The sequence below is a fragment of the Theropithecus gelada genome, chromosome 2 (genome assembly GCF_003255815.1).
Source record: "Theropithecus gelada isolate Dixy chromosome 2, Tgel_1.0, whole genome shotgun sequence".
NCBI classification, from domain to species: Eukaryota; Metazoa; Chordata; class Mammalia; order Primates; family Cercopithecidae; genus Theropithecus; species Theropithecus gelada.
In genome coordinates, this window is record NC_037669.1 from 162,853,795 (window position 1) to 162,872,815 (window position 19,021).

At 41.0% G+C, this 19,021-nt stretch overlaps 2 protein-coding genes across 10 annotated transcripts in view; one reads left to right on the forward strand and one right to left on the reverse strand.

Annotated features, from left to right (window-relative positions):
• Positions 1–3,788: 3,788 nt before the first annotated feature.
• On the reverse strand, positions 3,789–10,853 carry DPH3 (diphthamide biosynthesis 3). 2 transcript variants are annotated; one of them, XM_025377333.1, is made up of 3 exons: positions 10,528–10,853; positions 9,930–10,004; positions 3,789–6,621 (listed from the first exon to the last, which is right to left on the reverse strand). In XM_025377333.1, the coding sequence occupies exons 1-3, from the start codon at positions 10,633–10,635 to the stop codon at positions 6,556–6,558; spliced, it is 249 nt and encodes an 82-aa protein (XP_025233118.1). In that variant the 5' UTR covers positions 10,636–10,853; the 3' UTR covers positions 3,789–6,555. The 2 variants fall into 2 exon arrangements, with proteins under 2 accessions (XP_025233118.1, XP_025233119.1); XM_025377334.1 differs by lacking the exon at positions 9,930–10,004 and having other exon boundaries at positions 10,528–10,742.
• A 67-nt stretch (positions 10,854–10,920) lies between these two features.
• Positions 10,921–19,021, forward strand: part of OXNAD1 (oxidoreductase NAD binding domain containing 1) — a 91,212-nt gene continuing 83,111 nt past the window's right edge. For all 8 annotated transcript variants that reach the window (XR_003118055.1, XR_003118056.1, XM_025375073.1 and 5 more), the window contains exons 1-4: positions 10,921–11,346; positions 16,293–16,442; positions 18,137–18,263; positions 18,856–18,919. Coding sequence is in view for 3 of the 8 variants with exons in the window: in XM_025375069.1 (XP_025230854.1) it covers positions 18,145–18,263; positions 18,856–18,919 (183 nt within the window). In the remaining 5 variants the exon portion in view is untranslated. The remainder of the gene's footprint in view (positions 11,347–16,292; positions 16,443–18,136; positions 18,264–18,855; positions 18,920–19,021) is intronic.

Consider the following 19,021-nt stretch of genomic DNA (forward strand, 5'->3'; position numbering starts at 1 on the left):
TTATTATGGAACAAGAAACACATAAGATTAAACTATCATTTATTGAGCCCTTACTAGGTGCAAAATCCGTGCTAAGTGCTTTACATGCATTATCTCATTTAATCTCATAAAATAGTCCCCAATCCCCTATCTAGTAGACTTACTCTCATCACCGTCATCAGTTGGTGGTTCGGAGATACCTACTAGCTACAGTAATGCTCTAAGTCCTCACTGCCATTAGGAACTGTACACTGGGACCCAATGCCCTCTGAGGTGAACCAGGTGGCCTGTGCTGTCCTAAAGTACACACAGGTAGTGCCCATTGATTTTTGTCCAAAGATACAATCTATGACCCTATCACTCAGTTCTCCCCTAAGTATGAAGTCTGGCCCCAAATATTTGCCTAGTGACTGGGTCCTGATACCACAGTCATATCTCACATGGGAATTGCCCCAAGTGTCGATCCTCCTGGACTGAAGCAATGCTGGTGGCCCTGCACACTCATTGGGACTCCTACTCCTTACTGGGCATGTACCCCCATTTGGGAGCTACTTCAATTACCAAATCAAATACCTCTCACTTGCCAGAACTGGGACTGAGGTGGCCACCTTCCTTGGAAACAGCCTGCTGGGCCTACCTGTGCCTCTGCAATCTACATTGGTAGCTAGGTTAGTTTCCTAGCGTTTGTCCTATCTCAGCAGGTGCTGTGGCAAAGTTTTCCAGGTTGTACAAAGATGAAAGTTAGGTGGGCTTCTAATTAAGATATTCAAGTGGATTTGAGTGGCTTTTCAGTATCAGTAACTGTGGTAGTTATGTGCTATATTAACTTGGCCAAGCTAGAACTATTTCCCAGTATTCTCTTTCCCATATGGTTCTGGGTTACAGATGAGTAAAAAGGAGAAACTGGTGCAAGGTTTGAAAGGCAGAAAGGAGGCAGCAGCTGTGATGCTGGAGAGCGCTCCAGTGTAAGGTGGTGAGAGACAGCTGCAGAGGCGCTGGTGGTTGGCTTTCATCTTCCCTCTCTCCTGCATGCCTGGGGCTTCTTCCCGCCAGCTTTACTGACCAACAGCAACTCCAACCCCACTACCGACGCTTGGCTGTAAGCTCAGAGGTAATCTCGCCAGAGACACAAAGACCCTTCCAGACTTCTTCACCAGCCCCTTCCAGGGTTCCCACTCCCGCAGCTGGACATTCTTAACTTCCAAATTTCCCCAAAGTTTGAACTTGTCCACCTGCGCCAGGGCTTGAAAAGGACATGCCTTTTTTCCCCCTAATTTGAGTGGTAAAGTCTGAAGACTGAAAAACAATTTTCTTTTTTAAAATGCTAACTTGCTTTCCTAGAATTTGAACGATATTCATTCATACATTACAAAGAATTGTCAAAGAATTGTTTTGTTCTGAGTTCTAGGGCTCCTCTGTAAGTGCATCTCTGCAAGTATGTAGAGAAAGGTGGAGAATCCCCCTACTCTACCTCCACCTGTATTTTAAGCCTTTGGTGGAATTGTGATTTCTCTTTTATGTGCCCTTTGTTTTAAACCGTTAGCAAGGAATAATGTGTAAACTGGTTTCCCAGTCAAATATGTAATGATGGCAATCTGCTAGATAAGAAGCAGGGAATGGCAGGCATCCTCAAATGGAGTTAAAGAATCCTAATTACTTACACCTGCAGAAGCTGTTGCTTTTGTAAGGTATGTAATTAGCAGCCAGCGTGTGCTGGAAAATGTGATTGTCTGTTTAAATACGGGATGCAGCCTGGAGGCCACCCAGTTTAGAGCTCTACCGCTGTGTACATTGGCCCAGCCTGGGTTCTCCTGGCCACTTGTTAAGGCTGACTGCATGCCTAAATGCAGTGTGTGGCCAATTGAGCCCCCTTTCTTTGTTTCATGTGCAAAGCAGGTGTGATCATTTTAAAAAATTGGCTCCTTTGGGCTGGGCACGGTGGCTCACGCCTGTAATCCCAGCACTTTGGGAGGCCAAGGCGGGCGGATCATGAGGTCAGGAGATCAAGACCATCCTGGCTAACACAGTGAAACCCTGTCTTGACTAAAAAATACAAAAGATTAGCCAGGTGTGGTGGTGGGCGCCTGTAGTCCCAGCTACTCAGGAGGCTGAGGCAGAAGAATGGCATGAACCCGGGAGGCGGAGCTTGTAGTGAGTGGAGATAGTGCCACTGCACTCCAGCCTGGGTAACAGAGCAAGACTCTGTCTTTAAAAAAAAAAAAAAAAAAAAAAGGCTCCTTTTAACTTCGTGAGACGTTCTGCTTTTCTAGCCTAGTGGTTCTAGGCCTTGGCTACACATTAGAATCGCCAGGGACACTTTTTAAAAAATCCTGATGCCCAAGTTGCACCCAAATCAATTAAGTCAGACTCTCTGGGCCATCAAATTTTTAAAGTGCCCGAAGCGATTACAAATGTGCTGTCAAGTTTGAAAACCAGTGATTCCCAAACTTTTAACTGCATGAGAATCAGCTAGCAGGCGTTAAAAGACAGGTTGCAGGGCCCTACCCCTAGATTCAAGAAGAGGGAGGCAAGGGTGTCCAAAACTGCACACTTCTCATATTTATGCCAAGAATACTGTCAGTGTTTGCTGTGGCTTGGATATGGTTTGTCCACACCAAACTCATATTGAGGCTTGGTCCCCAACGTAATGGTGTTAAGAGATGGTGAGACTTTTAAGAGGTATTTGGATAACAAGGGATCTGCCCTTGAAGAAATGAATGACATCTGGTGGGAGTGAGTTCTCCCTCTCCTAAGACTAGTCACCAAGAGAGGGGGTTGCTATAAAATGAGGCTGACTCTCCAGTATGGTATCTTTGCACATGCCCGCTTCCCATTCTTCTTCTCCATCATGTTAGGGCACGGTACGAGACCCTCACCAGGGTCATAGTATGAACTCTCCAGGCTCCATAATCATGAGCCAAATTAACCTTTATTCTTGATACATTATTCAGTCTGAGGTATTGTTACAGCAACAGAACATGGACAAAGAGAAAGCTCAAAACAATGTTTAACTCCTTTTGGAGTTAGAATAGTTAACTATTTTTTGCACATGACAGGGGTTAGTGGTCATGTTTTATAGATATTAGCTCATTTAATAATTTTCACACGGCTGTTTCCTTCTCAACCTTCAGGGCTTAGAAAAAGTGCCAGAGATCAGACTCCCTTAAAAAGTCACCTGACCCAGTTACTCTCTCCCATATCACCTGGTTTGTTTCCTTGGGGGCTCTAACTCATCTGTAATCTTGCTTCTGTCTCTTCTAGTTCCACTAAGTTTCCAAATGTAGAAACCCAATCTTCTTCACCTAGTGCCTAGCATGTGACAGGTGCTTCTCTGTCTAGTGCGTAGCACATGACAGCTATTTTTCTAATTGCACAATGAATGGGTTCACACAGCAACCCTGTGAAAGAGGTACTACGATCTGTATTTCACAAACCAGAAGATAATTATAAAGTAAATTCCTGGAGATCACAGTGGAGGAACTAAGATTCTAATTGTCTTCTGACCAGAGCTAGGCTCTGAAATCACTCCAAGAATTGATCATCAGCCTTAAACATCAGTCTTCTTTCCTGGTAATAAACTGAGTCTAAGAATGTCAACTTTGTCTTACTACCACTTGACTCAGTTATTTTTTTCCCAAATAGCAATAACAATCCAGAGCCCAAACAATTTCCTTATTTAAAAACTACTGTCCAAAACAAAAAGCCTATCAACAATACCCTAAAACAATTAAGATTTCTACCTCATATAAAGTCATAAACATTTTAATTCAGAATGTTGACATTTAGAAGAAAAACTACAGAAAAGCAAATGGCTTTGAATTATCTGACTTTATTTAGCATGCAATGCAATTTATTCTGGCAATAAATTAATATGTGCAGTTATAAAAAATGTTGGGTGCTTTTTCCAAGAAAAATGTTTCTGAATGTGCACAATAGAATATATGCAGAATCCTTTCAACAGTCGACTTCGTAATTTTTAAACTCGTAAGTGTGGTAACACCAAGTTATGGAACAATGGACTTTTCCTGTAATTCATGATTTAGTTTGCGTTTATAAAGGTTTTAATTGCCTTTTCAGTTCCCACAAGCTACCAAGCCTGAAATTAAAGAACTGACAGCTGAGAAAGGAAATCACCTGATCAAGTCTCCTAATTGTACAGCTGAAGAATCCAATGGCTTTGCCAAAGATTACAAAGCTAAAAAGAGACACAGCCTGGATGACAAGTCAGTTTTTATATGTGCTCTAGAAATGTCTTGAGCTAAATAAGGCACACGTATCACACAGAACTTTAGTCATATCTCACAGTCCAGTTTTACTCTGCTTTCTCTTTATTTTTTAGAGAGGAGGTCTTGCCCTGTCAGATAGGCTGGAACGCAGTGGTGTGATCACAACTCACCACAGCCTCAAACTCCTGGGCCCAAGCAATTCGCTCATGGCCCCATACCTTGCTAATTAAAAGAAAATTTTTTAGAGGCAGGGTCTCTCTATGTTGCCCAGGCTAGTCCTGAACTCTTGGCCTCACACGATCCTCCTGCCTCAGCTTCCTATATAGCTGGGATTACAGGCACGAGCCACTGTGCCTGGCTCTGGTTTTACTTTCTGCTTAACACAGGATTCAATCTTGATGTGTTCCTTTATAGTTCACAAACTTAGTGACTCAATTGCTTTAGAAACAAACCAATAAATGATTTTATTTAGAAATAATCTGATTTAGAAATAAAACCATTCCCATTACTGCAGCATTATCATCAGTCACTGATTGCTAATGCTTTTCATGCTTCTTTTTTCCTGGGATGTGTGAACCTGGCAACTTTTCCTGTTCTTCTATGTTCTTAACAAACCCACATCAAGGGTGTCTGTTCATGTTTGAAATTCATCAGCATCAGAAAGAGCTAACATGTTGGCAATATCTAGAAAACCATCAACATGACTGTGGGACAGTTCATTTTGCTTTGCAGCTGATCCCACCATAGTGAGTGAGTACTCTGCTCTGTTCATCTGAGCAGTCACTTTGCTTTTGCAAAGCAGTTGTGGATTGCTTCTGGGATGTCAGTGTCCCAAACAGCAATGAAATTTCTCATCACATCCAGAATATGCCACATAATGTACTGAGCACTTTCAGCATACAATTTTTGGTAATTTATTGTCTCAGCCTAGTGGCTGCACATAGCCATGCTGCTGGCAGGTAAAAATGGCTACTCACTTGTTTTAACCTCCAATGAATGTGTATAGTACACTTACCAGTAAGTAACACAACATTTACATTCTAGCAAGCTATTTTTCTAATTGCAGGAGCCATTCCTAAAACAACCTGACAGACATCAGTGCATTAACATTTTTTATTTATACACAGTAAAGTTGTGTATATAAAGGGAATTTTCAAATTTCCAATGTAAATGATTCTAATTTCTTGCTATTCTTAGTACTGCAGCAAAGGAAGAATGATCGCCTATCTTTATATATTTCTTTTTCTCCAGGGCAACATTTCTCTGCAGGAGTGAATGTCTGGTTTGGCTGCATGTTATACAGGCTTATTAAATATGCTCTCATGGGCATATTTATTCACAATAGATCCTTCATTTTCAAGCTCATTCTCTGTTGTAGATGCTTTACCTTGTAGTACTGACACAACACTGTGATATGCCAAAAGCACAGCTTCCAGCCACGGAAATCTGACATTAACCCCTATCTGGAATGCAATTGCATTAGCTTTATCAAAAAACAAAAATTCAGATACAGAAATATTACTTGCTCTGATCTGGCAAAGTCATTCAAACATTTCATTTACTACACTGGAATGCTCTGCTCCTCTCATTCTGTCACCAATTTCACTTCTTTTGGATGTTTTTCATCTTGTCCTGACTTCCAAGGAATATGCAGAAGATAAGAAAACTCCTCATTCTTTCATCAATTTAGACTTACTTTCTTGTTCACTAACTTTTAGCTCTGGAGACATTGTGACCTCACTGTATCTTCTCTTTAATACTATGACCGAATTCCCTGCATGAAGCATTATAGAAATGACATGCTGAACAGAAGAACATGTCCATCCTAATGGGAAAACTGAGGAGACTGGCGTGGTATAGAAACTGGAAGTGTGGTACTGATGAAGCAACTAATTTTAAATTTAGAACAGCAAAGCTAATGTCAAATTTCAAATGAAGGGCTAATTTTAATTATCTTAATAACCAAGTCAAAAATACAATCTCTTTTTTAATAAGAAATCCTAATGACTGAGGTAGATGATGCTGTTATCAGATACTGAAGGAATTTGGTGTAAAATATGAAAATGATGAAACCAAGGGAAAGAAAGCACTGTTTTGAAATTATCTTCTTTTAAATTTAGATGGATAATTAAGAATGCTTCCAATCTAAGGTTCTTAGCACAAAATCCAGATATGTCATGTTATGGACTTGCTTCCTGAAGATGAAATCAGCAGTTGATGGAAGGAATCCACACTCTCACAGAACAGCAAATCACAAATGGTTGTCTCTGTGAAGCCAGTAGCTCTGCATTTGATATTTCTATCTGGGCTCATTTCCAACTGTTCAGGATTTGGATTCCTGAAGGCTTCTTCAGCATTTAACTAATTCTTTGTTGGCTGAAGGGGCTGGGACTGTTTCTCCACACACAAACTGATCCTAAGACAGAGTGAGAAATGACATTAACCAATAAATTTCCGTGTCACAAATGCATTAACATTAAACCTTCATTTTGTTACAGAATCAATCCAGCTCTGTTAATTTTGTTTTTCCATTGCTATTATCATTTCATTGGTCAAAGAGCCAATGACAGCACTAGAATCAGAATCTTAAACATGTATCAGTTTTTGATTCTGAATTCATTATTTAATATAAAGCATCTTATAAACAAATATCCCCATCTTCAGTTCAGAGCAACCACTTCTCAGAAATCACATAAAGATATGCCACATCTTTTAAATTTCTGTATTACTACTTACACTAAAACTTCTCCACTTTAATATTTGGTCATTCAAATACCAGTCCTCTTCAAAGTAATTACTTCTTCTAACTAAAAGGGACGGGTCTTTATGTGTTTCCCAACACGGACAATCTGCAACGTTAGCTACTCTGTAAATGAAGTTCAATCTCTGATCATTTATCCTGGCTATGTCAGCTACCACAAAAAATCTCTGCTTCCAAGGTTATCCCTCACCTCCAGCAATCTGATTCCTGAAGGATCAGCCCTTACTCTGTCCCTGCTACTCTGTTGTCCAATATTTGGAACCCTTTCAGTGTACCCTTTGGAATTCATGGTCCATTGTTAGCACAATGCTCCACATTCTCAACCTCTTCATCAAAATATCCTTTTACCCCCAAAAGCATTGGTAATATCTGGAAACAGTTTGAATGGAAACAACTGAGGATTGCTATTGGCATCTAATAGGTAGAGGCCAGGGATCCTGCTAGACATCCTATAATGCGCGAGATATCTCTGGACAACAAATAATTATCAGGTCTAAAATGTCAATAGTGTTGAGGCTGAGATGAAGTCATATTCTTAAGGACAGTTTCCCCTATAGGCCTGTCTAGTGGAGGCTCTGTGTTCTCAGAGTCCTAGTACGAGAGGGATTGGAAATGGGGCTAGTTCCTCCTTTTTGCCACCCTTCTCCTTTCCTGTCTAAAACCTATCAGTTTAGAATCTTATGTCTTGAGACTACCGCATTGCTATTCTTCTCTGTTGCTGTCATTTATCCACCCTGGATGCCATATTTCAACTCCTCTGGACCTCCACCGTATTCATCCTACCATCCTTTCACTGCCCCTCACTCCCTTCATGTTCTCTTTACATAGTTCACACTCCACAGTTGGTTATAACAACTCTTCTCTCACTCCTTACTATTCACTTGGGAAAACCATCAACCTGGTTAAATCTAACTTTCTGTGTCTATATTCACTTATGAAGGCTGAATTTCTACCACTTTAAACACTCTCTTGATCCTCTATCACCACTGGTTACTGTCACATGTCTCTGCTCTCCTTTGCAGCAAACTCCTTAAAAGAAATGCCTATACTCACTGCCTTCCATTCTCTCATTCTCTCCAACCAGTTTTCTGCCCGTTGGTTTCTTCAATCATGCGCTGTTCCTGTTACTCCATGGAAACTGCTCTCGTCACCATCACAAATAAACTCAGTGTTACTAAAGCTAATGGTTTATCAGTGTCACATGACAAGGATCACCACTTCCTCGACCCTTTCTCATCTGGTTTCTAGGATTTGACGCTGCTGATTTTCGTCCTTTCTCAGTGGTTGCTCTTTTACCATCAGCTTTGGTGATTCCTCACTTCCCTCCCTGACTTTTTAATACTGGAGTGCCTTAATGCTCAGTCCTGTATTTTATCCATCTCTACATTCACAGACCTGGTGATCTCATCCAATTTCATGGCTCTAAATGCTGTCTGTCACTGATAACTCCAAAACTGACATTGCTAGCCAATCTCTCTCATGAACTCCAGACATATATATCCAATTGCCTTCTCAACAGCTCAACTTGGATGACAGACCTCTCAAACTTACTATGTACAATTTCAACCCCTATACCTATAGTTACATTCCCTCAATTGACAGTAACTCCATCCACCCAGTTAATAAGGTAAAAAATATTGAAATCATCCTTGACTCACTCCTTCACACCCTATACAAATCAGTCATTCAAAGCGTATCCGGAATCTAAGTACTTCTCATTACTTCCATTGCTGTAACCAGGTCCAAGCCACCCACCTCCTTCTTTAATTAGTGTAACAGCCTCCTAACTGGTTTTCCTGTTTCTATGCTTGCTCTCTACAGGCTACTCTGAACACAGCAGCCAGAATCATTTTTTTAAAAAAACTTAAGTTGGATCATAGCACTCCTATGTTTGAAAATCCCCCAATGGTTCCCTATATCACTTACAACAAGAGCCTAAATCCTTAAAGTGATCCACGACTTCATCTTGGACTATTCTCATCCTGCTCTGCTCTGGTCACACTGGCCTCCTCTTTGTTCCCTGATAAAATCAGGCATGTTCCTGTCTTGGGTCCCCTTCACTGAACGATCTTTTGCTCGACTCTCTTAACCCATACCCTCATATGTACACGGCTCACTTCCTTGCCTCCTTCAAATCTTTACTTAATAAGGCCTTTCTCAGTAAGGCCTGCCATGATCACCCTATGGAAAACTGCAACCTCCTCCCAGACCAGCACTCCTGATCTTCCTTACCCTGTTTGCTTTCTGTTGCAGAGCATATTTTAATACAAGAATGAATAATTATATTTCTAAATTATAGTCTAAATTATAGCCCACTTCTCTAATGAGGCTCTGTGCCTTATCCCCTCTTTCCCTATATTCATTTTTGAGTACATTCTTCAGAGTGTTAAGCTCCTTACCTAAATTTCATTCCAAGTACTGAACTAAACTTTGGGCAGGAGTGGGCAGTAATAACATTTTTTTTTTTCTATTGTCAACATCCTTGGGTGAAAGACAATAGGGCAACTAAAGACTAAAATGCAATTGTAAAGCTGCATCTAGGAATTATATCTCAAACAAGATAATGCAGAATTCTATGTATAAGCCAGGCATGAAATACCATACAATTGTTGCCTTCAAAGTAAGTCTAGGAGCTCTAAACAATTTTAATTACATATTAAATAGAAGAGAAATATAAAAATTGTCCATTAAAATAATCTATATACTTTCTTCTATTTAAATAAATAATAATTTTCACTAAAGCTAGATTTATCTCTAAAACTAAAATAAATTATGTAATCTGAACTTTAAACATTTTAATTTACTATTCGGCTGTTTATCAATGGTGTTTAAAACCTGCCTAAATACTGCACTTTACCTAACACAATGAAACGTTCTCCTGCTCTCATCACTGACAGGCTGATCTAAATCCTTGCCACTGCCTTATAACACCCTTCCCCCGTTTTAAAAATTATATCCCTTACTTTGTCATAAATCACTTTTATAATGAGAGAGCAGCTAGGACACGTTGCAACGTCTTCCCCATTCTCCAAATCTTCCTACAACGAAATCAAACACCATGTGGTCAGCATAGTCTTCTCTTCGCCATATCCTCCCCCAAACCTATCCCACCCCTAGATGCAAGTCTCTTGGTGGCTTGCCTTCCCCGCAAGGTGGGTGAGAACCCCAGGGCCTTCAGCAGGAAATGCCGACATCGTTTTCCCCTAGAAACACCTAGGAAAGTTAGGCGAGTTTCAGTCGCCCCAAAAGCCCTGGGAAACAAAAAACGAGTCCCCTCCTCGACAGAAATATCCCAGGCTGGTACTCTAAGGTAGCGATCGGGCAGAGACAGAGGCTCCCCGCCGCCCTCTCCCTGGCCTAATCTAAGACCAGAACTACGTGCCTACCGAGAGAGCTCAGGGTATTAGTTGGGGTGGGGGGATGCGGGAGGAGGAAGATTCAGCAACGGGAAAGAGGGCGTGGGTGACACAGCGCAGCAAAGGCTACCCAATGACGGAAGGAACACGGCGGAGCCAAACTGCGCTTGCTTGGGTGAACCGCCGGGCGGGACCCTGAAGTTACCTTGGTGATGGAGAAGTTATCTCCACATGGGCAGGGATAGAAATACGTCTCCGTGTCCTCGTCATATTGGAAGTCCTCGATTTCCACCTCGTCATGAAACACTGCCATGGTCAGCGGGGGTCGCCGATGGCGTGACGCCCCGGCAGTCCGAGACCAGCTCCGACGGTCTAACTTGGCCGGAACCGGCCTAGGCTCGGCATCATCAGGTCGCGCCGGGCAAGGACCAGCGCTTCCGGCGCATGGGCAATGACGCAACTCCTGCCTGCGCGGCCAAACGGATAACCGTTAGCGGTCACCATGGAGATGGCTGAGCTAGGGGCGGAGACGGCTGAGCTAGGGGCGGAGACGGCTGAGCTAGGGGCGGAGACGGCTGAGCTAGGGGCGGAGACGGCTGAGCTAGGGGCGGAGACACTGGGAAGACTGCACGTCTTGCTCAGCGGGGTCGCGCACCGCTCCTCCTATTGGATGGCAGTGACCAATAGAATGTGGGGCTCGCCCGCGCTGCTGCGTCATGTCTGGGACCGCGGAGTATCCCAGGTGCCGGCAGCTAAACGTGGCCGGGTCTGCAAGCAACACCAGCGGGGAAAGTTTCCCTGTTTCTTGTCGCCTGCTTTAACGCCTTAAACAGCCCGCTGAAGGCTGCAGCAGGTGCTAGGTAGCATCCTACCGGCCCTCGGGAAAGGCGGAGTGGGGAGGCGAGAGCACCTTAGCCTCCTTGACCTCCCTTCCTGGTGACGGACGAACAGTTCCGTGGAATTTCGCTTCACCGAGTGACCTTGAGCCCAGGGCGACGGTCAGCTTGTTAGTTCCTGGCTGCAGGTACATTCCGCGTCTTTCTCACCCCAGAAGTCTTAAAATCTCCTAAATTGTGTTGCTGAAAGGACCAAGCCCTGGAAGGCAGGGATTGAGTTTTAGTCTTCTGTTTGCCAGACATATAACGTTATTAACTACGATGATTTGTAGTAATAGTAATAACATCAGCTTTTATTATTGGGGAGTTATGTGCCAGCTCTTGCACTAAGTGGAATTGTCAGCTCTAGGAGTTTACGTGTTATTCCATTTTATTAGTCTTTAAACTGAGGTACAGAGAGTTGGGCATCTTGACTAAAATCATGCACCTGGGAAATAATGAAGAGCTTTTCTGTCTCCAAGGCCCAGGGACAAATTACTTATGTGAGTACCAGTTTTTTCTTTGCGAAGGAAATGGTGTCAGTAGGCAAGTTTATCAGTGTGAGGCGTACGTATGCCTTGAAGCGAAATGCAGATAAAAGGCATTTTTGTCTTGAAAGCAGTGCTAGTGCCTGTTTTGGTAAAACCGAGTCCACTGGGTCTTACTCAATTACTGGGCATTTTAATATCTTAATAGAGAAGAAATGCATTGTGAAAAAAAAAAAAACACTTGAGAGAAGATCTGGGATCGGAATCTTGAGTTGTTGATTAGCTCTGGCAAGTGGGTATTTCTATTTGGGCCTTATTTCCTCTTCTAAGAAAGGATTGGAGTAGAGATAATATAAGATCCTTTTTAGATGTAACGTTGCACTTTTGCATGGAAATTGTGAGTTTTACTTGGTTCAGCAACGATATATAACATTTAGTTTACATTTACATAACATATCCCTGTGCTTATATTTACACACTCATATGTTGGCATAAAGGTACCAATTTTGTGCACACTTAGATGAAGCTCCACTCAATGTAGCCCTTTTAAAGCTTGAAAACTTAAAGGCAGAGGAGTTTTTGGGGGAAAATCCAGAAGGTATATTACAGGAGTTTATGGAGGATTATTTCAAAGGCCTCACAAACGCTGAATTTTGCGTAATTATAGATTTACCCAGCAGTTAGGAAACATTTGTTAAAACTTGTCAAGGATTAACTGTGATGATTCTGGTCTGTCTGGGCAAAGGAGACATCCCAGCAAAGCCCACACAGCTTGGAGGCTGCTCCACTGTTGACACAAATACTTACCACGAGCCTCTTGGAGACAGGAAAAAAAGGGAGATTCTCCGTGTCTGTTCTGCAGTCCCTTTGATCATTTTGAGGTTGGGAGCCGTCTTTACTTCTTTAGTCCTTCTGAGTGTAAGTACTTGAAAATTCATTATGAGCCATTTTTATATGTTGAGGAATGGGTGTAGTCATATTTGGCTCATGGGAGGTATAAATTGGTAGATCTTTTAGAAAGCATTTCGCATCTATCAAAAAGAATTTGCTCAGGAATTTTAAAATCTGAAGTTAGTAGTCCTAAAAGTTATAGGGGTTGTTGGGTAGTTTTTCTTTGTAATGTTCCAACTTTTCTTTGAATGCATGTTACCTAAAGTGGAAAAAACGAATGAGCTACTTATTAATAATAGTTGACTCTGTGTTGGTCATACACTGTGACCAAATTCTTATGTGTATTATGTCATTAAAACAACCCGGTGAGGTATAAGTATCATTACCCCCTTCTTTAACATTGAGAAGCAGGAGGCTTAGGGGCTGAGGAACTTGCCTAAGGCAAAGCTGGTAAATGGCAATAAGCTATGATGAGAACTCAAATCTGTCTGACCCTAGAATCTAGGCTTTTAATTAACAGCAATGTCATTTTTGATGTGATGGTACTTCAAGCAGAGCTAGATTTAAAAAGCAGCACTGCAGCTCTGCAGACTGCTGAGATCTTCCTCTAAGCAGTGCTTGGTCCCATAAGAACTAGATTTGGGGAGAGGAGGTTCTCTATGGCTTTCCATATGTTTTCATCGTGGCATCCATTGATCGTCCCCACTGTCTGGTCAGAGATGGCTGCTCTTAACGTTCTGCCCAATTTGAGCTTGTAGTGTGCTGAAGAAAGTAAAACCATATCCAAGCATGTAATGTAGTTTATTTTACTCCACCCAGCACTTTTAAAGAAAACATTACAATGACTACTAAACTTTACATTTATTCCTAAAAGGATGGAAATATTTTGTAATGACACCCTTTTTGACCCTGAGAGTGTAACATAAACAGATTTATTAGTTTCTATAGTAATTTGAGATCACAAGTTTATTTATCATAAATGTTAACTAACACTGCTTATCCAGGAAACAACAATGCCTAGAGTTCTTAGCCTAAGTTCAGATTTAGAAAACTGAGGTGGACAGATCATGAGGTCAGGAGTTTGAGACCAGCCTGACCAATGATGAAACCCGGTCTCTACTAAAACTACAAAAATTAGCCAGGTGTGGTGGCACGTGCCTGTAATCCCAGCTACTTGGGAGGCTGAGGTGGGAGAATCACTTGAACCTGGGAGGCGGAGGTTGCAGTGAGCCTAGATGGTGCCACTGCACTCTAACCTGGGCGACAGAGCTAGATTCCATCTCAAAAAAAAAAAAGTAAGTCATAATTGTATAATGCAAAGTGTATTTGATGAGTGCTGTTGTATATCAGGCCAGAGGGAGTTGTTTATTGGCAATACCAAACCTCCACCTCTCTAGGTTGTTTGACAAGGAAGAGAAGGGGTCAGTGTATTAGGACTGATTTTAGTAACACTCTTGCTTGCCAGGTACTTTGGTAGACGTTTTATTTATTCCTCTCAGTAATCCAGTGAGGTGGCATGGGTAATGTTAAAATGGCTAAAATTGCTGAAGATTAGAAAGCAGGAAGGGGTCACACCTGAGCCCAGTTCTGCTGATTTCAAGTCAAATGCTCTGTGTATACTACTTGTTTACCAAGAGGAGCCCCTTTTCTTCCTCAGTGACACCTGATTCTAAATTGGCAGATGTCATGATTGTTCTTTGAACTTACTTAATTTCAGTGCATTTGTGTTTGTTGAGGCATTCCTGGCTTTTCTCTGTCAGTGTCCTCTCACACCCTGCCTAATGCATCAGCAAGTTTTGGGGCTCTAATTCCAAAATATGTGTCATGTTCATCTACTTCTGCCATCTCTGTAGCTGTTACCTTATTATAATCTTAGACCAGAGTCTTTTAACTGGACTTCCTAGTTCCACTCCTGCCCCTCTCTATTATCCTTCCCACAGCAACTTGAGCAGTCCTTTAAAAATATAAATTAGGTCTTGTCCTTCTCCTGATTGATTCAGACTTTGCAGTTGCTTCCCGTTACCCTTAGGATAAAATTCCTACCCTTACTATAGGCTGCTGGACTTCATCTCATTTCACTCTTACCAGCTTACTGCTCTCCAGTCATACTGGCCTTGGTTCCTCTTCACATGCCGGACTTATTTCTGCATTAGGATCTTTGCTCTTGCTAGTCCTTCTGCCAGAGTGATCTGCCTTTAACATTGCTTGGCTGCCGTTTCCTCATCATTCAGGTCTCAGCCAAGGTGTCATCCCTGGAGAGATATCTTTCTTAATATTTCCCCCACCTACCCCATCACTCTTACTTCCTTTATCATACTCACCATAATCTATAATTATCTTGTTAATCATTTGTTTACTGCTATCTGTCTCTGCTTCATGATGGCAAGGGCCTTGTGTCTAGTTCTTTATTATATCTTCAAGGCCTAAAATAGTGCCTGGCACCCCAGTAATTGTTGAATGAACTCAGTATACCTGTTGAACTGAAACCATGTAATTAATCTTAAATGTTAAATTTAATCTGTTGCTTACAGAAGTTTGTTTTACTACATATTTAGTGAGTGTCAGTTTTATTTAGCATTTATTATAATTTTCTGCATTTCAGAAATAAAATTAGTTAAGATTTCTTGGTAAGGGAAGACCTGTGAGGATACAGACATTGATGGAATGTTCTTCTTTATGTGGTTTTAGAAATAACTTGATATATATTGATCTGCTGTGGTTGACTAAATACTTACAGTATGAAACCACTGGACATATTTCAAAAAATTAGCAGGTTTTTAATTTTTTGTATTTTAGGTCTGGCATAAAGCTTTGGAAAGCACTTTGAACAGAATTTTATTAAAATGTCCTTTACCAGTAGGTGGCACTCTTGGTCATGGTTACTTTTACAAAATAAACTCGGAATTTTAAAGAGAACTGCTTTTTTTTTTTTTTTTGAGACTGAGTTTCGCTTTTGTTGCCTAGGCTGGATTGTAATGGCACAATCTTGGCTCACTGCAACCTCCGCCTCCCGGGTTCAAGCGATTCTCCTGCCTCAGCCTCCCTAGTAACTGGGATTACAGGTGCCCGACACCATACCCAGCTAATTTTTTGTATTTTTAGTAGAGATGGGGTTTCACCATGTTGGCCAGTCTGCTCTCGAACTCCTGACCTCAAGCGATCTACCCACCTTAGCCTCCCAAAGTGCTGGGATTACAGGCATGAGCCACTGTGCCCGGCAAGAACTGCTTTTAAAATTAACATTTGTTTTCCAGTTCAGTTGAGAAGGAGACCATTCAAACAGCATAATCATTAAACAATGTATCCTATTGTGAGGGCAACTTATTTTAGCAATAGTTGTCTAAAACATTGAACAGAACAGTATTTCCATATTTAACAATATAGTGGTTAAATTTTATCAGGGAACTTGGCCTTAAGTGACATATAACTGTGTCATTCTAGCCTTTGGTCTGCTGTTTCCTGGGGTGGATATCCTAAGTAGAAGGTGTTAAAGACAGGCCAAGGAAGATGAACAAAAGAAGCTGTAAGATAAATAATCAAAAAAGAAAAATGGAAGCATGGAGGGAAGAATGAATGGAGAGCGGGTAATTGAGAGTGGGCTTGTTGTGAGGTGATGCCTACTGATTATAATGAACCTTTCCTTTGGCAGCTAAGAGGTAATAGTGCTTTTGATCAGTTCCCCAAAACATTGTTATATGTTGTTTTTGCCATTGCAGGAACTTTGTGAGAATTTTAATGCATGGAAAAACTGTCCACGTTCCAACTGCTGTACATCCAAAAGTCTCAGTGTAATAGCAGGACCAAAATATTCTGTCAATCAGCTGACCATATTCTTAATGACTACTAAAATCTCGTGGACTTTTAAAGTAAGTTTCAACTTCTTTCTTTCACGGATGAAGGTAACATTATTGACTTAGAACATTTAATGGAGAGAAACTACATTTAGTGGTCTTGAATGAGGTCGAAGAGGCCTTCTGCTTTTTTCATTTAGTAAAGAGAAAAATAGCAAGTACCATGCTTATCCACAATGATGATGCAACATACTATGAAAAGAAGAAATATATCATTTATCTAAAGACTAGTTATGAAGCAGTGAGCTTTTTAATATGATTGGGGTATAACTGAATAAACTATATATGACATATCACCATCAGATTTATTTATTTTTATTTATTTTCTGTCTTCATCTATTGAGTGCACACTCCCTAAGGTTTTTGTTTTCTTCATGCCTGTAGCACCATTGCTTACGCCGGTGCCTGCCACATACTGGACTCTTGATAGATACTTGTTGAATGAAGGACCAAATTAATGAATATGGGGTAGGAGTGTAAACACTTAGCTTGAATATTTTGCTAACAGCAATTTATTACAATTAATTTATATACTGCCTCCCAAAAAGCTCAGAGAAAGAAGTATTCACATGCATTTTCATTTATTCTCAAGGTAACTAAGATAGAAAAGGACAGATAGAGCAATGTAACATATTAAATGTGGCCATTTTAGACAAATGTTTAAAAATTGACGTAGGAAAATGATATAAAAGGAACCAAAAAGAAATATCATCTGACTCCTAATCAGTGCATTTCTTGATAGGCTGGTAGTTTTTAGAATTTGAAATGTTGAAGAATCTCTGTGTGTGTGTGTGTGTGTGTGTGTGTGAGTGTGTGTGTTTAACTTTTTGTTGAAGTTCAAGTACAAACAGAAGACTACACAGATCCTAAGAGGACAGCTTAATCAGTTTTACAAAAAGTGAAAATACTCATGCAGTCTGCACCCAGATTAAGAAACAACATTGTCACTGCCACCTCAAGGGAAATTACTAACTTGATTTCTGACATCATAGATTCATTTTGTCTGTTTTTATACTTTATATGCTTTAGAGTAAAAGAATATCTGTTCTTTGGGGTCTGGCTTCTTTCATTCAGTATGTTATTTGTGATATTCATCTGTTACTGCATGTAGTTGCAGTTTGTTTTCATTGCTGTATAGTGTATCTTACTGTGTGAATATATCACAATTAGCTTATCTCCCCTAGTAATGGCATTTGGATAGTTTCCAGTTTGGGCTATTATGAATAGTTATTTTTATCAGTTTTGGTTTTTTAATATCTGGGAACCTTAAGCTTCTTGTTTGGGAATCACGGTAAATTTATCTTCCTCTTACACTTTACCTAACAAGAAATATAAAAGACTTATGTAGTGCTCTTTAGATAGAATACAATTATCAGGAAGTTACAAAATCTCCCTTCTTCTATAATAGCATAAGATTAGTCCTGTGAACTTGGTCAGAGATTTTAGAAAGCAATAGAGAACACGAATATTTGATAGCACCAAAAATTACATACTTATATACATAATTGTGGAGATACCTTGAGTCAACTCTAAATAGTGGAAGAAATTTTGTCAAGGTGAAGTTAGGCTCTTGGCTGCTTTGCTGGTAGCTTGACTCATAATAGCACCAACAGAAATCCAAATTCTTCTTCACTGACCTTCTAAAATGGTCTGCTATTTCCCCACTTTTTAAAACAGCAGTTTGAAATTTCAATTTTATGTTTTCCCAGGAAGTGCCATGGCCTGTGCTGCTGTTGTGATTCCTGGGTTGTTGCGGTGCTCTGTTGGAGCCATCCGTACTGAGGCTGCTTCACTGAGATTGACACTCAGCACTTTGCGCCACCTTACTCTAACCAGGTGAGTCATTAAGCCTTCTATGTCATTTGAAGTTGATTTTCAAAACGACCCGACCTGCTGATGGTTGTGGGAGGCCTATCAGACTCCCAGAAAGGTAGCATCTTGGCTTCAGCGTGCATGCTGTCAGGTTGTTAACCCTTTTTTTTTTTTTTCCTGAGATGGAATCTTGCTCTGTCACCCAGGCTGGAGTGCAGTGGCGTGATCTCAGCTCACTGCAACCTCCACCTACTGGATTGAAGCGATTCTCCCGTCTTAGCCTCCCAAGTAGCTGGGATTACAGGCGGGCACCACCACACCTGGCTAATTTTTGTGTTTTTGGTAGAGACAGGGTTTCGCCATGTTGGTCAGGCTGGTCTCGTACTCCTGACCTCAGATGATCTGCCTGCCTCGCCCTCCCAAAGTGCTGGGATTACAGGCGTGAACCACCATGCCCGGCCAAAACTTCAGTTAGATAGGCAAATACTCACTGGCCACTTTATAGGATCCATAGTGTTACACTGTATTTAGGATAACCATGATATTTCAGGAAAAACTAATTTTATTATTTTTGTGAAGATAATATGTAATAACTTAATTTTACTTTCTGTTAAAGCATAATGAAATCCAAAAGGAAAACTGATCACATGGAGAGAACTGCAAGTGTCGTTCGACGGGAGGTTTGTATCTTCGGGGTATGACAGGTTTTTCCGGCTACTGGCTTATGGGTAAAGTGTTAGATGAGTCTGGTCCTTTTGAAGGACAGTCGGGAAGTTTGTTAT